Below are 24,980 nucleotides of genomic sequence, written 5' to 3'. Positions count from 1 at the left end.
TACTAAGGCACGTTCAGCCTGTCTCATTCTGTTGGTGAGCTTGGTCGGTCTCTGTACACTGCCACACACACGGGTGCCCTCTTCTGGAACACCGAAGGCAGGACTGAGAAAACTGAGTGAGGTGAAAGGTTCCCTGAGGAGGCAGACCTTCTAGGTGATGCTTACTAAAATTCATCATTGGTAAAGACTGAATTTTGGCCTCTGTGCTGAGTTTTGATTATAAGGTTTTGTTTATGGTTCTCTTATAAGGGCCCTGAAATCATTTGTAGGTAAGATGCAGTCCCATCTAGAGAAATCTATTCTATATAAACATCAAAAATGTGTTCATTTGAGGCAGTTTTCTTTAGAAAAATCAAGTATTCATTCATACTGAGAGCTAACATTTGTATATGATTACTAATAGCAGTTTACATTTAATAAAATGCTGATCTCGCCTGATCATCCAAATAACCAAGTAGTAATCTTAGTGGTGCAAGGGGTGGTGTAGTGATGAAAATGGGTCTGGTGATGGCAGCTGACATTTATTGTTTACTGTGTGCCAGACTCTTCCCTAAGCATTTACACAGATCTTCTCATTTAATCTTCATAGCACTTCGTTCTTTCCATTCTGTAGATGAACAAACTGAGGCTCACGGAGAATAATGAACTTACCCACAACTGGTGGCTGATGGAACCCATGTTTGAACTTGGCAGTCTAACTGGAGCTTTTCAACAGATACTCGCTTTTAGCATCTTCTAAATTTATAGTTGTTCCTTACTGGCAAACTGAGTGCTTGCCTGGAGAATCTCATTAATAAATTAAGGGGACCTCCTAATTCTTTCACTGTAATGGAGTTTTATTCAGATGAATACTCTGCTAGACATGTTTTTAGGGTGGCACATTTCAGAGTTCCTTGGTCATATAGACTCTCACCCTGTGAGGGCACCCATCAGTGTGTAGGCAAGTGCTGTGCCTGTACTGAGTTCCCACAGGTAGCTCTGCCTGGGTATACTGTGGGCACTTTATACTTATCATGTCTTCAAGTCTTTGAATCAAACTCAGGGTTTTTCTCCTCTGTCTCCTGTTTTTCCCCATATGCTTGCACACTCTCTGCTCTCTCTTTCTCTAGCTCCCTTCCTCTCTTCTTATCCCTCTCACCCCCTCCCTCTCCCTCCTCTCCCACCCCCTCTCTCCCTCCCCCTCCCTCCCTCCCCCTCCCCCTGGTATACATTCCTTCTTCTTCCTGAGGTAAGAAGAGTGCTGAGGCCTGTGTCAGGCCAACACTCTGCCTGAGACAATCTCTAGAAAGCACTACTCCCAGGCTTAACCAGTATTAGATACTATTAGGTAAATGGCACCACTGGAGGTGCTGTAGCTGTTCTGAATAACCTCATTTACGTTTCCCTCAAGATTAGGTGTAGAAAACTGCTAGAGCTCATCAATGAATTCGGTAAAGTTGCAGGATACAAAATTAATACACAGAAACCTGTTGCATTTCTATACATTAACAATGAAAAATCAGAAAGAGAAATTAAGGAAACAATCCCATTTACCTTTGCATCAAAAAGAATAAAATACCTAGGAATAAACCTACCTAAGGAGGAAAAAGACCTGTACTCTGAAAACTATAAGACACTGATGAAAGAAATCAAAGATGATACAAACAGATGGAAAGATATACTGTGTTCTTGGATCGGAAGAATCAATATTGTCAAAATGACTATATTACCCAAGGCAATCTAAAGATTCAGTGCAATCCCTACAAATTACCAATGGCATTTTTCACAGAACTAGAGCAAAAAATTTAAAAATTTGTATGGAAACACAAAAGACCTCAAATAACCAAAGCAATCTTGAGAAAGAAAAAAAGAGCTGGAAGAATCAGGGTCTCTGACTTCAGACTATACTACATAGTAATCAAGACAGTATGGTACTGGCACAAAAACAGAAACATAGATCAATGGAACGGATTAGAGAGCTCAGAAATAAACCCACACATCTATGGTCAATTAATCTATGACAAAGGAGGCAAGAATATACAACGGAGAAAAGACAGTCTCTTCAATAAGTGGTGCTGGGAAAACTGGACAGCTACATGTAAAAGAAGGAAATTAGAACACTTTCTAACACCATATACAACGATAGACTCAAAATGGATTAAAGATCTAAATGTAAGACTTGATGCTATAAAACTCCTAGTGGAAAAAGTACATAGAACACTCTTTGACGTAAATTGCAGCAATATATCTTTTTGGATCCATCTCCTAGAGTAACGGAAATAAAAACAAAAGTAAACAAATGGGACCTAATTAAACTTAGAAGCTTTTGCACAGCAAAGGAAACCATAAACAAAACAAAAAAACAACCTATGGAATGGGAGAAAATATTTGCAAACAATGTGACCAACAAGGGCTTAGTCTCCAGAATATACAAGCAGCTCATGCAGCTCAATATCAAAAAACCAACAACCCAATACAAAAATGGGCAGAAGATCTAAATAGACGTTTCTCCCAAGAAGACATACAGATGGCCCAGAGGCACATAAAAAGGTGCTCAACATTGCTAATTATTAGAGAAATGCAAATCAAAACTGCAATGATGTATCACTCCACACTGATCAGAATGGCCATCATCAAAAAGTCTACAAATAATGCTGAAGAGGGTGTGGAGAGAAAGGAACCCTCTTACATTGTTGGTGGGAGTGTAAATTGGTACAGCCACTATGGAGAACAGTATGGAGGTTCCTTAAAAAACTATAAATAGAACTACCATATCCTGCAGTCCCACTCAGGGACATATATCCAGAGAAAACCATAATTCAAAAAGCCACGTGCACCCCAGCGTTCATTGCAGCACTGTTTACAATAGCCAAGACATGGAAGCAACCTAAATGCCCATCCACAGAGCAGTGGATAAAGAAGATGTGGTTTATATAAACAATGGAATATTACTCAGTCATAAGAAAGAATGAAATAATACCATTTGCACCAACATGGATGGACCTAGAGATTATCATACTAAGTAAAGTAAGCCAAACAAAGACAAGTATTGTATGGTATCGCTTATATGTGGGATATTAAAAAAAAAGTGGTACAAATGAACTTAATATACAAAACAGAAATAGACTCACAGCCGTAGAAAGCAAACTCAGGGTTACCAAAGGGGAAGAGGTGGAGAGGGATAAATTAGGAGTTTGGGGTTAACATATACATACTACTATATATAAAAAAGATAACCAAGAAGGACCTACTGTATAGCACAAGGAACTATACTCAATATTTTGTAATAACCTATAAGGGAAAAGAATCTGAAAAAGGATAGTTACATACGTATGTATTACTGAATCACTTTGTCATACACCTGAAACTAATACAACTATGCTTCAATGAAAAATAAAATAATTTTTAAAAAGTTTTGATAAAAGGAATATGTTTTTAAAAGATTAGATTAGGTGCTATCTCTACTCTGCCTGAGACATAAAGGCCATAGATAATGGTGGCCAAGAAGATTTCCTTTCCTTTCTTAGAGGCGATTTATGCTTCTGGGTTTTAAGTGCATCTCACTTACGGTGTTGTACTTAGAGCTCTTCTTGACTGACTTCATTCTGGCTTCCCTGGGTCTGCTGGTTTCAGGCCTCTGTGACTGCATCCTCAGCTTGCAGAATGGCAGCCGGGTCATAGTGCTCCCTTCCAGTCCTTTTATTCCACTTGTGACTGGAGTTGTTTCCTCGCCCTCTTTGGGATTCTTCTGACTTGCCTCTGACTAGCTTATGTATGAAATTGAACTAGGTGACTGTGGTTGTTTTCTAAATGCAGGGCATGCACCTTAGCCTAGTTTATTTTTTTATCCTAGTTTTATTACCACAATTAAATAAAAATTTAAAGACATTTAAAAAATTTAAATTCAAAGAAAATATGAACTAAGACAGTGTATCTGGTACCCTCTGCTGATGTCAGTCTCCTTAGAACTTTTCAGGATCGGTTATACTGAACTAGAAAGTTAGTGCCCCATGTCATTGCTGGCAGAACGCAGAAGACCTCAAAGGAAGTGGAAACAGCTCCTTGCTCAGTTCTGCGTTCTTTCAACAGATGGCTGTTGAATAACCTCAGCCTACTCTTCTGATGTGGATACAAAGTGAAGTTTAAGATAGTGGTAGGTGAGAGAGGTGGGACTTTAAAAAAGCAGAGCTGTAATATCCAGGTGCTCTGAGAATGCAGCCGGGGGGGTTGGAGTACGAGTCTTAGAAAAGCTGTTATTTCACTTGGGTTCTTGTAGGATCATTGAGTTTGCAGAATTTTGGGGAACCCCAGGATTTTAGGGTGGGGGTGACAGGAGCAGCAAAGGGAAGGACGTGGGAAAGCGGTGTAAGAGCACAGCTTACATCTCTGTGCAGCCCAAGCATGAAGACGATGGAGGTGACCAGTCTAAACGGGCAGTTGGGGTTGGCTTGTGAAGGGCCTTAACGACATGCGGCAGAGCATGGGCTTTTACCTTGTGTAGGATATTTGTGAAGGAGACGTTTTATCACATCCATGGTGGCAGTATGCAGGCTGGGAAGGAAGGGTGAAAATACAGAGAAAAGAGGGTTTTCCTTTTGTATTTGAAGGACATTAGGGAAGAATCAGCAGATCGTAGTCAATTGAGAGAAGATCTTGATAAGACAATAGAAAAATAGTAGGAATAAAAATTAAATCACAGAAACAAGTTGAAACAAACCCAGAAGGAGTCTGATCGAGAACAAGCATTCGGGAGATAGGGTTACCAGATAAAGTCAGGATGCCCAGTTAAATTTGAATTTTAGATAAATAGTGAATAATTTTTTTAGTGTCAGTATGCCCCATGCAATTTTTGAGACATACTTTCACTAAAAACTGTTTTTTGTTTATTTGAAATTCTGATTTAACTGGGTATCCTATTAATTTTTTTTGGAAAACGCAGTAATCAGTATGATAAAAAGGTTATGAAAAGACTTGGTGGTCAGACTCAGTGATCTGATCCTTCTTTTGATGATATTGATGATAGAGTGTAACCACATATGTTTGGAGGTGTGAGGTATAGGCCTTAGTGAAGCATTTATATATATCACAGGGAGAAGCTTTTGGGAAGTCTCTTCTATATTTAAGTGACTGGTAAGGATTTCACCTTAGGAGATTTAAGTTACTTGATCAAGAAGAAAAGCGGAACTGTAGAAAAGAAGGGAAAATTCAAACTATTGGAAGCATCTAACACTCAGCAGACTAGATGGACAATGTCTTGTGTATTCCAGGAAACAAAACGGGGGTGTCCCTCCTGCTGAGAGGGGTCATCCAGTTTGCTTTATCAAGTGTGAACAAGGCAGGGCTGCCATTGTTGTGTATGATCTTGGTATACAGTGGACCCTGTGTTATGGCTTCTGTTTTTATTAGTACTGTAAAAACATACAGAAACCCCAAGAGTAAACACTTGCGAGAGTGTGAGGTCATAGTCAAATGACCTCACAGGGAGCCAGGTCCTTGGAAGCCCTAGTGGACCAGCAGACAGTGGAGATGGGGGATGAAGAGTCCTGGGAAGGGGCTTGTGAGAGGAAGCATGGCCCAGGCGCACCCTTTGCTCCAAGATATGGGTTCTTGGTGTCTGTCGTACTGCTGGTGAGTTGGTATTGCCATCATACCGCCAGGCTTTCTGACTTAAAAGGGGCAATCTCTGTTCTTGTTCATGTTCTTTCATAAATTGTGAATGGGGCAGGATGAAGCCATCTAGGAATGGAAGTATTTATCTTCATTTTATTCCTTATTTTCCTTTTTACTGAAGGTTTTCTCAAGACGATCCAGAGAAGTCTGATCCATACACATTTTTAAATTACCTCCTTCTGGTGAATGTGAGGAAAATGAGGTGAAATAGACTGGGCAGGATAGGAGAAAGAGGCAGCAAACATGCGGAATGAGAAACATAAGGAATAGGAATCAATACCGCATTTAAAAAATACAATGTCGTTAGGGTAAGTCTGTTGTATTTGAACAACATCTTTGCAGTACTATGTATGTGGTACAATTACTTTTTTTTATGGAGTGATTAAATACATGCCGTGAATTTGCCCTGAGAAGTGAACAATGCTAAGTAGCAGTTTAATTGAGAAGAAAATCCTTTCTTTGACATTGTTTTTTCTACACAATAGCTAATATGCAGAGTAAGAGAATGCGCGGGAGCACAACTCCAGGGATTTTCTTTTCATAATTATAAAAACTACTTGACTGTAACTCAACTAGTTCTTAGAGTAAATATTTTACATTTTCACCACTTATTTAGGAAAACACAAAAGTGTGAGCTGACCTTTAAAAGAAGTGTCCTCTATGAATTTACTTACAGGTTTGCTGTATATAAAAATTAAATATTCAGTTTTCTGATAGCGTAAATTTCACAAAACTGGCTGGTAATGTGAACTTTATAAAGTAAAGTTTAAGATGAAAAAAATTTAAATGTATTTACGTGAAGAATTCATCATAATGAAGCAATTTATTTTAATTGGTGGGTATTTCTTTTGGAAAATTGTTTAAGGTGGCTGATTGCTTAGGGAGGCTTACCAAACATCTTGGTTTGCCTGCGTCAGTTCCGGTTTGTGTCTGTTGTCTTGGTGTTGACTATGGTTTAGCATTTGGCTTTGACTTTAAAAAAATGAAGTATTATCATTAATAGTTGCAGTAGAATAAGTCAGCATGGGTTTGTAACCCTCCACTTTGTACTTCCCGCTTCTCCACAGTCTCATCTGGAATGCGTGAGTTGACATGTGCATTGAACAGAAATTTCACATAGTTGAGTCTAAAAGACTATGTGGGATACTCTCTCTCCCTTTTCCCTCCCCTTAAAGCTCCTTTCAGAGATAGCTTGTGCAGTGCTTGCTGATAAGTGAGCTTGGAGAGGGGCTGCTAGAGTCTGGCAGTGGTTGGGGACTCTGGGGACTCTGCAGCCCCCAGGCGCTCCTTGGTGCACCAGCTGGTTGTGCAGTAGCCCAGCTGCACTGAGTGATAGTGAAGCTGCCAGGCTACCACTTAGTTGGTGGATCAGTGGGAAATGGGAAATTGTAAGTTAGGTAGAACAAGTGACAAAATAGAGATTAAGCAGTTCTGTTTAAAAATGTCTTCACTTTGCTGTAATGATTTTTATAAGTTTACAACTATTTTTTTTATTGGTAATGCTTTTTTTTTTTTTACCTTGTAACAATTATAACTACATATTTAATGATTTTATCATCCCTGTTTCCTTTTCAGAGTGTCCTCGTTTAGACAATAAATTGTTCTCTACTTACAATTCAGGCCAAGTTAAAGAGCTATGGGATAGGGCAAGGGCCTGCAGACTAGGATTCAGTGTAGCCTGGAATGGCTTTTACATTTTTAAAGGTTGTGAAAAAACAACAAAAACAAAGAAGCCTGTGTGACCAGGGTCCTTATGTGGCCTGCAAGTCTGAAATATTTACTCTCTGGTTCATTGCAGAAAAATTCTATGTCTGCTTTACAGTCTACAGTAAGTGTGTTGGAAGACTACTTAAGCACAAGTAGTTTACCATGAACATAGCCTTGTTCTGTTAGAAGTCCAAAGGAAGGTCTGGAAATCACAGTGTTATTGGTTTTAGTGTTACAGATGCATGCTGCAGCACCTGGCTAGAGCAGAGGTTCTCACAGTGTGGTTGTGCGGCTTCCTGAGACCCTTTCAATGGGTTTGTGAGGTCAAAATTATTTTTTTAATAACAGTGCAGCATTGTTTTCCTTTTTCACTGTGTTGATACACACTGATGGTACAAAAGCAATGGTGGGGGCCTTAGCACAAATCAAGGTAACACCAAACTGTTCTAGTTGTTACATTCTTCATTGCCATGCATTCAAAATAAAAATAAAGAGCAGTTTCACCTAAAGATGTCCTTGATAAAGCAGTACCAATTAATTGCTTTTCAACACTTGGGTACCTGCCTTTTTAATTTCACATGCAATGAAATGGAAAATATGCATGAAGCGCTGTCTAGGAACAGCACTCATGTAGTTTGAGTTGTGAGCTATAAACTAGTTGCTTTTTTCATGGAAATGCCATTTTCCTTCAAAGTCTGACAAACTGTGGTTTTGGCAAACATTTTCTTGAAAATAGAGTTACTTAATTACTTTAAGGAAAACAATCATCAATTTTTGTTGCCAATGGTAATACTTAAGTTTCAATCAAAATTAGAATTTTGGAAAACTTGTATCTACCACCAAAAGTTTGGCAGCTTCCCAGTACTTAAAGACTTTTCTGAGGATATTAGTGGTGACATTAATAAATGTTATTTTTTAAAATAATAAAATGTGTCAACAGGTATTTTGCAAGTGACCAGTTCATGTGGCAGAATCATGCCTGGGTAAGATGCATTCAAAGTGTGAGACTTTTTTTTTTTTAATTAATTAATTTATTTATTTATTTATTTTTGGCTGTGGTGGGTCTTCATTGCTGCACGCAGGCTCTCTCTAGTTGCGGCGAGTGGGGGCCACTCTTCATCGCGGTGCGCGGGCCTCTCACTGTCGCGGCCTCTCTTGTTGTGGAGCACAAGCTCCAGATGTGCAGGCTCAGTAGTTGTGGCTCACGGGCCCAGTTGCTCTGCAGCATGTGGGATCCTCCCAGACCAGGGCTCGAACCCGTGTCCCCTGCATTGGCAGGCAGACTCTCAACCGCTGTGCCACCAGGGAAGCCCATGTGAGACGTTTTTAATATGAGTACAAAAAGTTCATTGATACAAGTTTAGATTCTATATTGCAGCTGACTTTTAAGAGACTACCACTTGTTTTATTTTGGCATCATCATATGAAAAAAGAATATCCACAATTAAGGATATTAAAATGCTCCCTATTTTTCTAACTAAATATTTCTGTGAGGCCAGATTTTCTTAATGCTTTCAACCAAAATGATGTATTATTACTGAGTGAATGTAGAAATGGCTGTGAGAATCCAGCTGTCTTCTAGTGTGCCAGGCATTAAAGAAATTTGTAAAAGATGTAAATCACTGTTGCTTGTCTCATTAAATATTATGTTATTGTTTTGGAAAATATAGTTCTTTTTAATAAAAATGTATTATTTATATTCATGAAATGGATTTATTATTTTTAAATGAATATTTAAATTTTTCTGTTTTAATTACTCATGCAGTGAATATCACTAGATATAACCTACATACATAGAGGTCTTTGGAGTTCTCTATACTTTCAAGAATATAAACGTCCTGAGACAAAAAGGTTTGAGAACTGCTCATCTAGGGTTTAAGTAATCACTTCTCTAGTATGTTAAAATATAGCAACTGAAAATATTTTTATGAATAATTAAGCATAAGATGCTATCATTTAAAATAGTTTTTTCATTTGTTCTACAATATTGTGATCATTTCATTAGCTACTTTGCTTTTTGCCACACAAGAACAATCTTTTCTGTTCTTTTGTTTCCTTCTTTTTCAATTCTCACAGCAATGCTGGGATGAAAACAACACTGCTAGAGGCTCATTCTGAAATGGGGAGTACTGAAATTCTGGAAAAGGAAACCTCAGGAAGTCTCAGTAATGGTACCAGCAGCAACGTAGAAGCAGCCAAAAGGTTGGCCAAACGTCTTTATCAACTAGACAGATTCAAAAGATCGGATGTGGCAAAGCACCTAGGCAAGAAGTATGTCCCATTCCAAGGATGGTGTCTGAGTGTATCCTTGTAGGGGTATGTGTGTGTTCTGATGGCTTCAATTTTAATAACCAAGTCTATTCTGTTTTCTTATAGCAATGAATTTAGCAAACTAGTTGCGGAAGAATATTTGAAGTTTTTTGATTTTACAGGAATGACACTGGATCAGTCTCTCAGGTATGATTAAACATCACTTCTGTTCTTCTTTGCTTCTAAATAATTAATTCTGAGAAGAGAAAATAATGTGCTGAAGCTAAAATCTGATTTTTATTTTTTTAAACCCACAGTTACTTTGTGATCTTAGCTCAGATTGTATTACAGATATTAAACATGGTGGAAAGTGGGAAAAATATATTGTTTTTATGAAATCACACATGAATTCATATCCTGCACCAAATAGACGACCTAGTAAAGAATGGTGGCAAAGTAAGTCTTGGAGAAATGGAATCTGTGGGAATCTGGTTTTTGAATGCCTTAAAAAGGCACAGTTTACAGACTGTAGAATTAGATTTTCCCTAATCATTTTTTACAATAGCCAAATAGCCCTTTAAGACAGTACTTTGGAATTAACTAATGAATGGGATAAAAATGAATATCAACATAATAATCAGCAGAAAGTATCTGTAAAACTGTTTCAGACAGTAGCACTTTTTGCTGATCTGTTCAAGTGAAGGTGTTGGAAACACACTGACCCTCATGTCTCACACGATACCATAGTATAAATTTCTAAGTGCAGCTGAAGGTAAAACCCAGTAAGCATTTAATCTTATAAACTTTATAACGTGTCACAGCCTGGAGGAATTCTGAGATCATCTTGTGTAATGCTCTAGTGTTACAAATCAGGAAACTGAGGCCTGGGAGGTGAAGGGAGGATGTTCCGTTAGAATGCACAGCAGTGAGTTAGTCTCTGGCTCTTTGCGTGAATCAAGGGTACTCATAGGTTTGTCAATGAAAACAGGTAAGGGTGGGGGAGGGATCTGTATTTTTGCTTTACTCTCTCATATGGTTTATTAAAAAAAGTTAAGAAAAATTAAAGTTAGATCAACATAATTTAGATTAACTACAGATAAGGAAGACAGCAACACTTTCATCATTGAAATATGTTTTATTGTATGTTTCTTTCAAAAGTAAGATTTCTTAGGGCATTTTAAATGATTTTTTCCTTCCCATCTCATGTTTAGGTAAATGCATCTACTTTGTCAAGTGAGGGTCCTGGATACATCTATAATAGACAGTACTCTCAGTGACTCTGATCTAGATTGGTATTCCTAATTTAAGAAATAAATTAGGGTTTTATTTTCCAATTTCTTCCTCATGTAGCAAGTTAATAATATATGGTGGTGATAATAGGCAAAATAAAATTAACAGAAATCTACTGTGCTAATGGAAAACTGATGAATTCCTAAAAGTGCTAACAAAAGTTCAAGATGAAAAAAAAAATAACATGGAACTGAGTGAACTGATGAGGATCATTATAATTTTTGCAACTTTCTGTTTGAATAATAATAAAAAAGAAATCTACTGTGCATAAGACAATATAATTGTAATTTTAATAGTGGGTCGGTGGTGATTACAGTCAAGTAACAAAATGACAAAAACCTGTGATCTTTGTCAAGCTTTAAAACATAGTCTACAGGGGACTTCCTTGGCGGTTCAGTGGTTAAGACTCCGCACTGCCAGTGCAGGGGGCGTGGGTTTGATCCCTGGTTGGGGAGCTAAGATCCACATGCCGCGTGGCATGGCCAAAAAATTAAAAAAAAAAAAAAAGTTTAAAACATAGCCTACATGGTTATGCATCCAGACTTGTGTTCTTTAGTTTTTATCTGACTGATCTTTTAAAATGGCTACTTGACACTTAACATATATGGAAATCATCCACCTTCCCAAGGCTTTTTTTGATGTATTGGCCACCATGTTATTGCTCTGTCATCTTTTATATTGACAGTTCCTATAATATAAACATCAATATAAATTTATATTGAATGGCCATCTAGTAAGTGATTTTTTAAAAATATAGAATGTCTTACATTGTATTGTTAATTTCTTATGTTTAAATGAATTAACTTTTAACTGTCAAACATAGAGAGTATGGTAACATTTTCTAAAAATTCACCTTTTCCCCCTTAATTCTTTTTTAGGTATTTCTTTAAAGCATTTTCTCTTGTGGGAGAAACCCAAGAACGAGAGAGAATTTTAGTACACTTCTCCAATAGATATTTTTATTGTAACCCAGATACCATTGCTTCACAAGGTAATCTGATGGAAATGCTTGAATTTCTTTCTTATAACAAGGGCTATTTTCCTCAATGTGTGAAGGTTACATTTTATTATGGAAAATATGGAAACTTATGCAGAAGAAAATGAAAATCACCTAGTTATCTCTAATTACCTAGAGATAACTGTTACTAACAGTTTGATTTACTTCCTTCTAGTCTATTTGTACAATATTTTATGTCAAATTGGAATCATTACAGAGTTTTGTTTCCTACTGTCTTTCCCTTTCATTGTGAGCATTTTCTCATGTTATCAAATATTCTTTAAAAGCCATGATGTTTAATGACTGCATGATATTCTTTACTCTTGTTTTAGTTACTTTTACTCCATTTTCCAGTTCCATAGTATGACAGTATACTTTCTTTAAATTGCTCATGGTTTGTCACTGAGATTTTATGTCAGTGTACATTGTAATAAGTGAAATGCTAGTTTTCTTCTTTCTCCTTCCTATACACCTGATCTCTAAGCTTCTTGATGAAGGGCATGTATAGTTTTATGGTTAGTTTTGGAAACATCTGCAAATCTCACTGGAGGTTGTGGTGTGTCTCTGGTGCTTTTTTTGGACATTCATTATTACAGCACTGACCACTGACTCTGGTTTATGATTTTAATGGTCTATATTTGTATTTACTATTTTAAAAAGCAACTTTAAACTATTTAATTTTTGATATACCTTATGAAGATAGGTCATTTCTCCGTTTCAATTCTTATAATAAAGCAAAGTTTTCAGGGTTTGAAGTCAAGCATTTTCACTTACAATTGGAGTATCTTTCATAAACTTACAAGTTCTGGAATAAATCACTGAGACTAGATGCACTAGAAATTATAATTATCTCTTAGCTTCCGTATTGCCAATTACCATTGTGTCAGTGTACTTTATATTGACTAAAGTGATTGCTCCTGCTGCCTCTGCCCTGAAGGCTGTAGCTAAATTAACTGATTGTTAAAGTCACATTCCTATCCGTAAAATAGGAACTGTCTTTATTCCTTTGACTATATGTAGACCATTTATTCACTGTCTGTATCACTGTCGGCCTTGACTGGAGAAAGAAAGGTATAGAAGTGGATTGTTTTTATTAGAACCTTCTTCAAATCTAAGAAGACACTGACATTACTAAGTGAAACAAGGGCTACGGATTTGTGTACTCAATTGGCTGTTGATAAGGATATTTGAGAGTTAGCTGCTGAGTTTTAGAAATACATTCAGGAATTTGTTTTATATGTATTTAGAATACTGGAATACATACCCTTTTAAGCATTTAGTAGCATCTACTTAGAGATAGTCCACTTAGAGAAATCACCTACTCAGAGGCATAGTTTGGAAGATAAGCTATCTTTAATTCATGAATTCAGTAGTGGGACAAGCTTTTTTGTACATTTAGTATAAATTAATAAGATTTTTCTGCATCTGCAACTGCTATTGTCTACTTTACTTGGATTGAGAATTGCAGGGAGAGAATAAGGAGAACTAATCCTAAGGTTTGGAAGTAAGAAGCTTAACTCTTAGTGCTTTTTCTTTTCCTTTGTAAAGTAAGAAGAGAAAGTGATGTTTCCATATAAGTGTGAAATGACTTTGCTGGTTTGGGTAACGTTTTTCCCCTAAATATTAATTTTAAATCTTCAGTGATTATTTCAGTATTTCACTTTTGTCTGATCCATAGCATCCTGGACCAGTCAACCTAAATGTTGCCTTTAAAGCATGGCAAGAAAAAGGATAACTATTTCTGTCTATATATTTTTAGCCAGAGAACTAATACCCAAAGAGTAAACATTGGAAGATGCAAATCTTGGTTTTCTTTAACTTTTGCTTCTTTCCTAATTCACTTTCTTCCCAGAAAATAAAAAAGTAACAGTATTAAATAATTTATTTTCATTTGTATATCTTATAGAAAATTGAGAAACTTTAAATAAAAAAGATAAAAATTATAATTTTACTATCAAGAGATAATAATCTCTTAATATTACATTATATATCATTCTAGATGTATTATATTTAAATAGAATCATACTGCATATAGTGTGTTTTTCATGTAATACTTTATTGTAAAATATCTTTCCATTTCAACATGTATACTTGGACCACATTTTTAATGACTTCAACATAACAGAATTGTGTTTTAGGTGGGTTATATTTACTCATTCCCCATTGTAAGCAGTCTTTCTTTAGGTATCCTTGTGTTTGGGGTAGCTCCTTATTTCATTAGTATAAAGCCCTAGAAGTAGGTTTGCTGTGTCAAAGGACACTGTTTCAAAGTTTTAGATATATACTATCGAATTGTCCTCCAGAGGTAGGAATAATTTACTTCATCACCAGTAGAGTCCAAATCTGTGCATTGAGATCATTTTAATAACTTTTTCTTTATCTATTTTGTGTTTCCCCAAATGAATATGATTAATTTTGCCTAGCCACAGTATTGTGTTTTCATAGGTTCTTAATTAAGCATAGGTATGCTATTTTAATGATACTGAGGAGTCCAATAGGAAATAGTGAATTAATGCTTTCTGTCCTTGTCTCTTTTGTTAGATGGAGTCCATTGCCTCACCTGTGCAATGATGCTTCTTAACACAGATCTCCATGGCCATGTAAGTGTAGGTGTGTGAAGAGCTGTCTTACAGAGCTCCAAAATATTTTGGGCTTATCTTTGCTTTTGTGTTTATCCTCTGCCTCCCTTTACCTCATTCTCTACATGGCAGGTAGGTAAACATAAACCTTTGGAAAAAGAAATAACTTATTCTACATGCTAGCACTGAACATAATTTTAAGTGAATTCCGTATGCCTACACGTCTGGAGTTGTTCTAGCTGTAATGTGTGTTCTTGTATCTTCTTTCTCCACTAGGTGGCAGAGACAGAGCTTTTACTTATGTTTTTTGTTTTTGTTTTGTTTTTTGGTTAGCTACTAGGGTTGATATAGAATAGTGGAAAGAGGATATAAGTTAAATCTGAAAGTGTCAACTATGTTTTCACTAAATATAGTAGTAAGTCTTAAAACTCAGACTTCTTTACACTCCTCAACTTACCTGGTCTCTTGCTAGTTGAAATATCAAGGTAATCTACTGTCTCATCTTCTATTTAAAGTATAGGATGAACTTATAGAATTTAGAATTATATGTAAACTTTCACCTTTCATAGAAGTGGAATTTTAGCATTTACTTGAACTGTTCATATTAGAGAAAATGTTTTAGTTAAATATAGATCAACATGTACTTAGCACAAAAATTATTTCATAGTCCCAGGTCCATTTATTTTGAAGAGAAAATCATGTTTCTTATAATTAAAGAGTCTAGATCATCCCTTGATTTGATATATGATTTATCTTCCAATTAAGAAACCACATTAAAAGAACTAAAACTTAGATATTGGTCCTAATTTGTTCTACTACTATTCCAAAAGGTCACACCTTATTTTAAACATGGTGCTCCTCTTTAAGAGAGGCAAAATGGAGCTGTATGGGGTCATTAAGATGGACTGAGGGGGGGGGGAAGAACGGTTCTACTGTCAAGAAAGTGAAGGAGAAGATACAGTGATAGAATCATAATTTCAACATCGTCTTCACAAATCTCACAATACTCAACTAGGAAATTCCTTCTGCAGTTTGCAGGAGGTGAATTTAGAACACGTTAGTGACTTGTAGGCATATGTAACTTGTGTCCTGAGATTATATAGACTGAAAATGTAGATGTTCTCAGGGGACATTCGTGGATAATATGTCTTGTGGAAATGAAGGTACTGGGATTCCCACAGTGTGAGCCTTGAAATGAGTGTTAGAGTCTAATATTCATTCAACTTGATATGGGGATGACCAATCAGTGTACTGTCCTAACCTCTGTTTTCCTGTTAACAGTGAAGCACGTTTTCATTGCTTTCTTTTCTGTTCATCTTGTGATAACAGCTGCAACTCTGTCCCCTTCTTTTCCTCCCACTCAATTTCTTAACCTAACTATCAGCTGAAGGAAACACTTTTGATTATGCTTGTCCACATACAAACATTAATCCAAGCCAATGCGTCCCAGCATGAGGAATCTTCTTCACATTGGATATCTTGAGGTCCCATCCACATATGATAGTTGTGCATTTACTCTCTTTTGACTGAGAAAATATATAATAATGAAAAAGAGAATCCAGTAATAGTTCGATTCTTATTTAAAGGTTAGGGATGTCATAGTACTTCTATGGAAGTTGCTAGATTTGTGGGGATTTATTTCTATTAAAAGCTGGATTGCTTTTTAAAAAGCTAATATTGCTTTAATAATACTTTCAAATAAGCATGTGTCTTATTAATCACAATAATTTCAAGTATAGCAGTAAGTAAAGGTGTGAAGTTTGTTATTTATTCAGATAACTCCGCATGCTTGATGTCCAGACAAGCCATGGGCACCCCAGGGCCTCTTGTACACAGGTTCAGAACCACAGATCTTGGATTTGCTTTTGTCTTCCACACTTGAGGAATTGAAAGGAGATTAAATGATGCGTCGCACTTCTTTTTGGCAACTAGGATATAAGAGACAGTTTATATAAATGAACAGTTTAATATTATCTTGATTTATGCCAATCGTACATAATAACAACTGGCTACAGTGGCAGAATTACATATGAGGGAGAAAATTATGAATGCAAGTAAATCTCTCTGTATCGCCTTCAAAATCATGTTGTTATTGATTATTAGTTCTTAGGTTTGTTTTTAAAAATGTGTGCTACATACTTCAGATTGTCTGTTGTTTAAGTTTTGTATATTAGACTTTTTTATTCTTATATACAGTGCATGCTGTTTCAAGTCTGTTGAAAGTATACTAGCTATCATAAAAACTAACTGTGTGAAAATGTGTTTCTCTTCTTTTCCTCCTCTGGATTCATTTAAAAAATAAATTTTCCTTCTAGGTGGTAAGTTTTTAATTCATAATTCTGGATATAACTTCTCTTGCATTATGATTGCCTGAATTATGTTACAGTGTCTGACTTATTGAAAGTGAATCATTCATGAAGAGTATACAGTGAATTATTTCTAGCATCTTCCCCTTTTCACCTTCTCCTTATGCTGTGCTGCCTAGGTCATCCCCTCTCATTACTTAGTCCAAAGCCAGAGTAATCCTCTTGGGAAATGAACCAATAAACCACTTCCCTTTTCTTCCCTACCATTGTGTCATAATAGCAGTACAACAGCATGACATTTCTAAGAAGTGCTGAGACAAGCTCATCCCTTCCTCATGCTTTCAGTGGGGGAGGTATAACCTGGGAGGTTCACTTCTTACAGCTGTTCTTTGTGAATCTTCCTGTGCTTAGGAATGATGTGTTGAAAATGCACTGGAATGGGCCTTTGTTCTTCCTGCTAATCTTAGTAATAGAATGGTAGAAGGTATACTAATATAGTGAGTCTAATACAGTGTCATATGTTGGAATGTCTTTCTAGCTTCCTTTTTTCTAATTTATTCTGTCGTTAAAGAAACACTTGTAGGGCTTCCCTGGTGGTGCAGTGGTTGAGAGTCCGCCTGCCGATGCAGGGGACGCGGGTTTGTGCCCCTGTCTGGGAAGATCCCACATGCCGCGGAGCGGCTGGGCCCGTGAGCCATGGCCGCTGAGCCTGCGTGTCCGGAGCCTGTGCTCCGCAATGGGAGAGGCCACAACAGTGAGAGGCCCGCAAACCGAAAAAAAAAAAAAAAAAGAAACACTTGTAGCATGTACACTCCATTCCAAGTTCCCTGCCATCTGGGTAAGGATCAGAGGCCATATCTCACTCTGGTAGGGCTGGTGAGGCTAACCTCCCTTAGGTTAACTGCAGAGGTGGTGGTAGGTAACTAAGGTGCTGTGGTGGAAAAGCACGGGGGTTCTCTTAATTACACACCCTTCACTAAGTGGGCTCAGATGTTTTAGTCATTTTACTGGAGCTAAGAATGGTGATTCCCTTCTGAACTTACTTTAAAAAATACGAATGATTTATCATTAGTTATCATTATTTTAGCAATAGTATGGACTTGCTTTTACTTTTCTGCAAGTGGTTTACTCAGATTAAATAAGTATTTTATAATTGTGGTCACATTTGCTAAGTGATCTCTTATTTTTAAAATGCCTCTTCATATCTGAAATCTATATGTAAGTTAGACTTTTGCACATACAGATCAATATCTATCAAAACAAACCCTAAGGTTTATTTTTCTCTTGCTATGTTGGAACTAAGGTGTATTGAATATTGTAACTATCAACAAGGAAAGAGTTGAAACTTTTTTTTAAAGCCTTGTATTTTATTGGAAAGGCATGAATAAAATGATTTATCATTTTAGAATAAACTCAAACCTGTTCCTTTTCTGGACTTATCTTCAGATGTGCTCTGTTAACTAAAAGTAGCTCTCTTGTACTTCAGTCCTAGTCGAGCTTCAGCCTCCTGAATCTGAGGCTGAGGCTGAAGACAGGTAGCAGGGCCAAGACAGTAGTCAGGAGCTTCTTACCAGGACTGGATCCTGAGATGGGAGGAAGTTTTAGAAATAGAACTGAGTTGCAGCAGAGACTGGGGTGGATAGGGGCACAGTAGTTGGCCAGTGTCACAGCTAAAAGTTGGAAGAGATCCACAAGATGGTGCTGCCCAGGTCAGGCCATGGTCAGAGGCAGTAGCCAGGGCATTATTTTAAGTCAAGATTTTGTGACAGAATCTACCCTTTAACACTGAGGCCTGGGATTTTTAGCAGCAGTTTTATCTGAGGTGTGTCTCCGCTTTCTAGCATTGACAGAGCCAGCCCACCCTGTGCATGGGGTGTAGTGTGTAGGGTGTGGTTTCTCTGGAGTGGTGGCTTCCTGTCTCGGGCTGGGCATCCTGCAGATGCTCTGTCCTTGGGATACTTGGCATGCATCATCTTCAGTAGTCTGGCTTTGTTGTGTGAGGCAGGACCTTACTGGCTCTTTTTGGTGTTAGGTTATAGGTTGGATAAGGGGTAAAACCAAGGCAAGTATACCATACTGGTAGGGGGAAGAAAGAAGTCAAGGAATAAAGTATAGGTTTTGTAACAGAATAATGTTAAGAAGGTGTGTGTAGTGTGTAGTTCAGTTTGAGATAGGTCATAGGAATTCATTATTTTTCAATCTGTAAACTGCATTGATAATTGTGAGTTTCTAATTCGTAGATTGGCTTTCTAGGATCCTAGAATTTTGAATGGTGGGTAAAATATTTGGTTTATTATCAGAAGTGGAAAATGCCTGTTGTAAGAATTGTGATTAAAGACTTTTAATGCTTTTACTTTTCATATTGTGCTATCTTATATTTCCACCCTTAAAAGCAGCACAGATCTCCATGAGGTTGCTAGGGATTATTTAATAACTAAGGGATTCTCTGTGGGTTTAATAACTCAGGGATTCTCTGTGGGTTTCTGCGGCCGTCATCATTGTAACTGGCATCCGCTGTGAGTGCGTTTTGCTTCTGCTGTCCCTCTCTCCTGCAGAGCTGTCTTCTCTGTGGACTCCTCTTCGAGTCCATGCTACCCCATTTCCTCAGTGTCCTCTTCCAGGAGAGCCAGCCCTGGCTCTGAATTCTTTTTCTATCTGATTTCCAGCTGTGGGTGGTATTTATTTCCATAAGCCTCCTTCCCTTGGAGTCCTCTTTTCCACCTCCCTGATGTGGAGTCTTTCTTTCACCTCGTGGGGGCTCCCCAGCCACAGTGACTCCACCAGACTCTCATCACTGTCAAATTGGCAACTGCTGAGATTTTAATAGGAATCCTTATTTAAGCATGTCAGAATTAATCATGCACTGGTGGATTTTCTTGGCTTCCAGGACTCCTCAAAATGAAAGCCTTCCTTTACTTTTTTTCTTTCCTCCATTCCTTTCTCCCTGCCCTTACCCCCTTCTCTTTCTTTTTTCACCTTTTTTTTTTTTTTGGTAGTTTTACTTTTCTTAGAATCAGTTCATACTTATAAAATACAACAAGGATAGCTTTTATCAGTTGAGTCAGTGGGGCTCATTTAGGGGCCTCGGATTATCTCATTGATACATTATTCAGAAACTTCATCCCTTCTCTTTCTTACCATTATGAGCTTCTCACATTTGCACTGCTCATTTGTAGATGGTGATAAAGGAAAGCAGATGAAACTCTGTTAAGTCAGGTTTTGCTCTTTCTTCCTGCAAATAGTTTGGGGAGGGAGGGGGAAATGAGGATGAGGAAGGTGACTGAAACCTCTGACCTCTAATACCATTATTTTCTTTAATGCCTGTCTAGACAATCAAGTTAGAAGTAGAGATTAGTCTTTGTAATTTGATAATGAGGGCAGTCTTTCCTTTATCTTCTCAAATTTTAGAGAAACTACTTTCTATGAAGCAGTGATAGAAGATGCTACTAAATACTTCTCAATGTTCTCAGGATTCCTTTATACTCTTAAAATATTTTGAGGACCACCAAAAAGCTTTTACTTATATCTGATTTACCATATTAGAAACTAAAATGGATAATTTAAACATTTTATTAAATCATTTAAGATAGTATTAATGAGGGCTTCCCTGGTGGCGCCGTGGTTGAGAGTCCGCCTGCTGATGCAGGGGACACAGGTTCATGCCCCGGTTTGGGAAGATCCCACATGCTGCGCAGCGGCTGACCCTGTGAGCCATGGCCGCTGAGCCTGCGTGTCCGGAGCCTGTGCTCTGCAACGGGAGAGGCCACAACAGTGAGAGGCCCGAGTACCACAAAAAAAAAAAATAGTATTAAGAAGCCAATTAAATGAATAACATATTTTTTATGAACAATAATTATACTTAAACAAAATTTAGTGAAAAGAATAGCATTTAAAATTTTTTGCCAGTCTCTTTCATATTTGGTTTAATAGTAGACTGCTAGATTCTCTGCTTCTGCATTTTGTCTTTTGCAGTATATCACAAGTCATGTAGCTTCTAGAAAACTCCACTGTAACTTGTGAGAGACTGAAAAACGTTTTTATTATTATGAAAATAGGTTTGACCTCATGGACACCCTGAACAGGATCCCTGAACCACACTTTGAGAAGCACTGTGTTGTAACATTATTTTCAGTTACCATATATCTATTTTTTCTTTATGCCATTTCTGGCTCCTTTTTCAATGGCAATGTGTTACACAAGTGGTAGGAAAAATCCCAGTAATACTTCAAATATATCTAAAAGTTGAACTTTTAACACTTACATTAGCCTTATGTTTAGGGTTTATTAAAGAATACTTTGAATATTATAGCTATAGTTTCCTGGTTTGGAAATTTACAAAGGATCCTGCTTTGCCAACTAATCATGTATTCATGTATAATTTAAAAAATGGACACCTGAGGGCAGCAGAACACAATTAAGCTTATTTGATAGAGATGCATGCAAAACAAAAGCAAAATAGGAGCTTTTAGCAGAGCTCCAGAAGTAAAGTAATTACCAGATCAGTAGTATGCTTTTTCAGCACTTACTGTAACATGTTGCAGGAGGTGGAGTTGTCATGTGGGAGGGTATGCCTGCTGTGTTTTAATATTTCAAGATTTATGAAGCCAGATTTTACCAATGGATCATGAGAGCTTTTAGTTTCTCTGAAAGCATGTTTTCCACAAAGTTTCCAGACTTTACACTATTAAAAATGAAAAATGTTAGGATTATTTTGCTCATTCTTCAACCTTTCCATCAGAGTATATGCTGTGGGCTGCTTCCTGGTGAATGTGCAATTGAGATAGCCACCCTATCAGCAGCTTCCCCTTAGGGCTGAGTGTGGGTCAGGTCTTGGCTGGAGCTTGGTAGAAGGTTCCATTCTCCTAGTTGTCAGGGAAGCATGCTCAAAGCAAAGACTTGGTCACACTTATGCTAAGCTTTAGATTATAGTTTGTGTGGTGTCTAAGTGACATTGTTAAGAATGAAACTCTTCTTCTTAACTTTCCTCCTTTGCTGTCAGTTACCACTAAAGTTGGGAGTTGATTATCTGCTGGGGTGGGAAAAAATGCCACAATTTTAACAAAGGGAAAACCTGAAATTAAGGCACAGAATACATCAGGACGCCTAATCTGCTTGCATGCCCACTTGTGGTTTGTCCTCAGTACCAGTGCCGCTCCTTTTCCTTTTCTCATAGACTGGGCCGGCAAAGTGTGACCCACAAGCATGGTCGCGCTGATTTTCCCAACTTTTATTGGAACACGGCCACACACATTTGCAAACTAAAATGACGATGTTCAGTAGTCACAGGGACCTTATGGCCTGTGAAGCCTAAAATATTTCTTATCTGGTCCTTTACAGAAGTTTACAGAACTTGTCTCTTCCAGATTCTTGCCCCTTAGTGTATGAAACCTTCTATTCCCTCTCCCAAACATAGTAGGGTTATGTTGAGGATGATCTTTTTACCTAACGTTCTAAATGTGAAACGTGTCCGAGTTACGTTTTTCAGACATGATAAATTCATCAAAGAATTTCTCTCTAAAAGGAAACAAATGGATAAAAAAACTCTTTCTTTTGTAAGAAAATATATTTGTTAATGGCAGTATAATGATGTTGGGAGAATAGCCTTAAATTTGTTTGGGAATGTGAACCCCCAGTTTTGGGTTTTTTTTTTTAACTTTTTGATTAATGTTTTGTCTCATTAATAATGGTACCTTAATTGGCTAAGTAGTCAAGATTTGGGCCTCCCTGGTATTTTGGGATTTCAAATAGAATTCTTTTTGTGGCTTTTCCATTTTATATTTGGTTAAAAATGCCTCCTGATTTTAAAGATAATGATCTACAGATTTATACTTATTGAGCGCCTCAGATTTGATTGGAAATGGTGCATTGATTTCAAAGGATAATTTGTGTGCCTCTTAATGCATAAGGAGGCCTTTTCAAATCTCTATGCTTTATTCATTTAATGGGAAGGAATTCAGAATATAAGAAAGTTCTATGAAAACGCTGCCTTGGCATGCAACTGCCAGCGTTTGTTTCAGAGCAGGCCTACTATTTTCCAAAGTCATGATTCAATTTCAAAAGAAAACAGAATAGACTAGGAAGAAGAAGATAGAACCATGATACTGTATCTTTGATACCTATGAATTGTTGAGATACAAAATCAGTGATTAAAGTTCACTTTGTTCAGTGGACAGTATTTGTTTGAATAACAGTCTTTCAAATTAATTGATACAATTTGGTATAACAAGGAGAAAAAAAATGCAGGTCTCATAAGGACTGTTTCTTGATGATAAAGACTTCATTTTATTTATTTTTTATTTTATTTTTTGTGGTACGCGGGCCTCTCACTGTTGTGGCCTCTCCCGTTGCAGAGCACAGGCTCCAGACATGCAGGCTCAGCGGCCATGGCTCACGGGCCCAGCCGCTCCACGGCATGTGGGATCTTCCCGGACCAGGGCAGGAACTCGTGTTCCCTACATCGGCAGGCAGACTCTCAACCACTGCGCCACTAGGGAAGACCCATTTTATTTTTATTCCCTGATAAAAATGGTATAAAAACATGGGGAGTGTTTAAACACTGATGTCAGTAACACGCAAAATGGACTGACCTGACCCTTTGCTTTTGCTCCTAAACCTTACCTAGAAGAATTACCAGTGAGTCAGAGGAGGACAATAAATGGCAGATTTAAAGAGCCTCAACTAACCAAGTATTCCAGAAGTTGTTGGGCATCTTTGACCTATAGAAAGCCATGTATTTTGGTTATCTTTATTCCCTGCATTGGTCAGACAAATCAAGGCATATCTTTATTCCCTGCATTGGTCAGACAAATCAAGGCAAATTGTTCCAGTTGATTGCACCCAGAACACTACCTTACTGTGGAGGACCCAAAGTGTTTGAATTATCTTTTGTTGGTCTGACTTTACATACCCATTTCCCCCCCAATTGCTATTTTCCTAATTGCTGTTTCAAAGTCCATGTGAGTCAAATTGATATCTTTATACTAAGATAGGCAATGTTTAGTCACTGTGAAAGTATACAAAAGGCAATACCAAACAAGCAAGTAAATGAAATAAAACTGAATTTAGAATGAGTGTGATTTTATAAACTAAAATAACACCAGGGACTTTACCATTATTTTTAAATGTTGTAAAACATAACAATTGTTAATTAAATGATGAAAGTTTTATTTACACCTTATAATAGAAATTCCTGGTGTCCTAAAGAAGCATTTTTGACTGAGTGATCTTTACACATACTGCTCATGAATCTTCCAAAAGAATTTGGAAAAAACTAGTAGCTTCTCATCCAGTTTAAAGTTGTCATCTAAATATTTTATTGTGTTAAGTAAATAAAGCTTATGAAAAGAGAGAATTTTTGATGTGGATGTTAATTATTGATATTAAAAATTGTCTTTCATTAGGGTCTAAAGATCACAGGGAGAAATATTTCTAAATGACAGTACTTCTGAAAATCCGTTCCTCCAAAAAACAGTGAGAACACTAGCAAAAAATGACCAAAATAAACATTTTCAGAACTCTGGATATTAACCAGAATGCTTGTAACAATCTAAAGACTTTATTGGAGGAAAAAAATAAAACCCAGCTGAATTTCCATAAGAACAGAAAGCTTTGTGCTGTTTTCACTTATCCTGTTAACCATTCCCCTCTCCCCCGCTCCAGAGTAATCTTGAAAACCAATAGCCTCACAGTCACGGTAGCTTTGAAAACCGAAAGCCTAGCATCCACTGGAATGGGCAATTTGGAGTTCTCCTCAAAGTCCCATTCCCAGGGAATTGTCATTACGTGTATGTGACTTGTCTGGCAGTTCCCTGGAAAATCGTCACTTGCATAGCTTGTCTTTCTTTGATCTGACTCTGCACTCACTCACTGAAAGCAAACTTTTCCCCAGAGTATGTGGCAGTTGTTCAACACTGCTGCTGCCTGGGATGGTGGTAAACAAGAGGCTGACAAACAAGAGGCTGACCAAAAAACTCAAAAGGAAAAGCTGGGAAATAAGATATATAAAGGGGGCTTTGGTAAGCTCTGAATATATTTGGGAATCTGTGTCTACATGCCCAGGAAAAACTTGGGAAGGCCCTAAGTTCTCACTTCTTCTTGACTTTGAGATTTTGCACAAGCAGAAAGTGAAGCCTCAAACAGATTTGTGAACGACCTCCTGGAGCCTCAGCACATGCAGAACCCCACGGCACAGGCTGACTACTT

The 24,980-nt window shown here is 37.4% G+C and overlaps 1 protein-coding gene across 9 annotated transcripts in view; it reads left to right on the top strand.

Annotated features, from left to right (window-relative positions):
* The window catches only part of PSD3 (pleckstrin and Sec7 domain containing 3), a 669,219-nt gene that overhangs the window by 257,689 nt on the left and 386,550 nt on the right, over window positions 1–24,980 (top strand). For 8 of the 9 annotated variants that reach the window (XM_079909126.1, XM_079909122.1, XM_079909125.1 and 5 more), the window contains 4 exons: window positions 9,433–9,627; window positions 9,733–9,813; window positions 11,775–11,887; window positions 14,435–14,493. In XM_079909126.1, coding sequence (XP_079765252.1) covers window positions 9,433–9,627; window positions 9,733–9,813; window positions 11,775–11,887; window positions 14,435–14,493 — 448 coding nt within the window. Of the gene's footprint in view, window positions 1–5,820; window positions 5,958–9,432; window positions 9,628–9,732; window positions 9,814–11,774; window positions 11,888–14,434; window positions 14,494–24,980 lie in introns of those variants that run through there. The other variant, XM_079909131.1, reaches the window with a different exon arrangement.

Source organism: Stenella coeruleoalba (assembly GCF_951394435.1).
Source record: "Stenella coeruleoalba genome assembly, chromosome: 21".
In the NCBI taxonomy this organism is placed as follows: domain Eukaryota; kingdom Metazoa; phylum Chordata; class Mammalia; order Artiodactyla; family Delphinidae; genus Stenella; species Stenella coeruleoalba.
The sequence above is the reverse complement of the archived record's forward strand: the minus strand, read 5'-3'. Positions and strand labels throughout refer to the sequence as shown.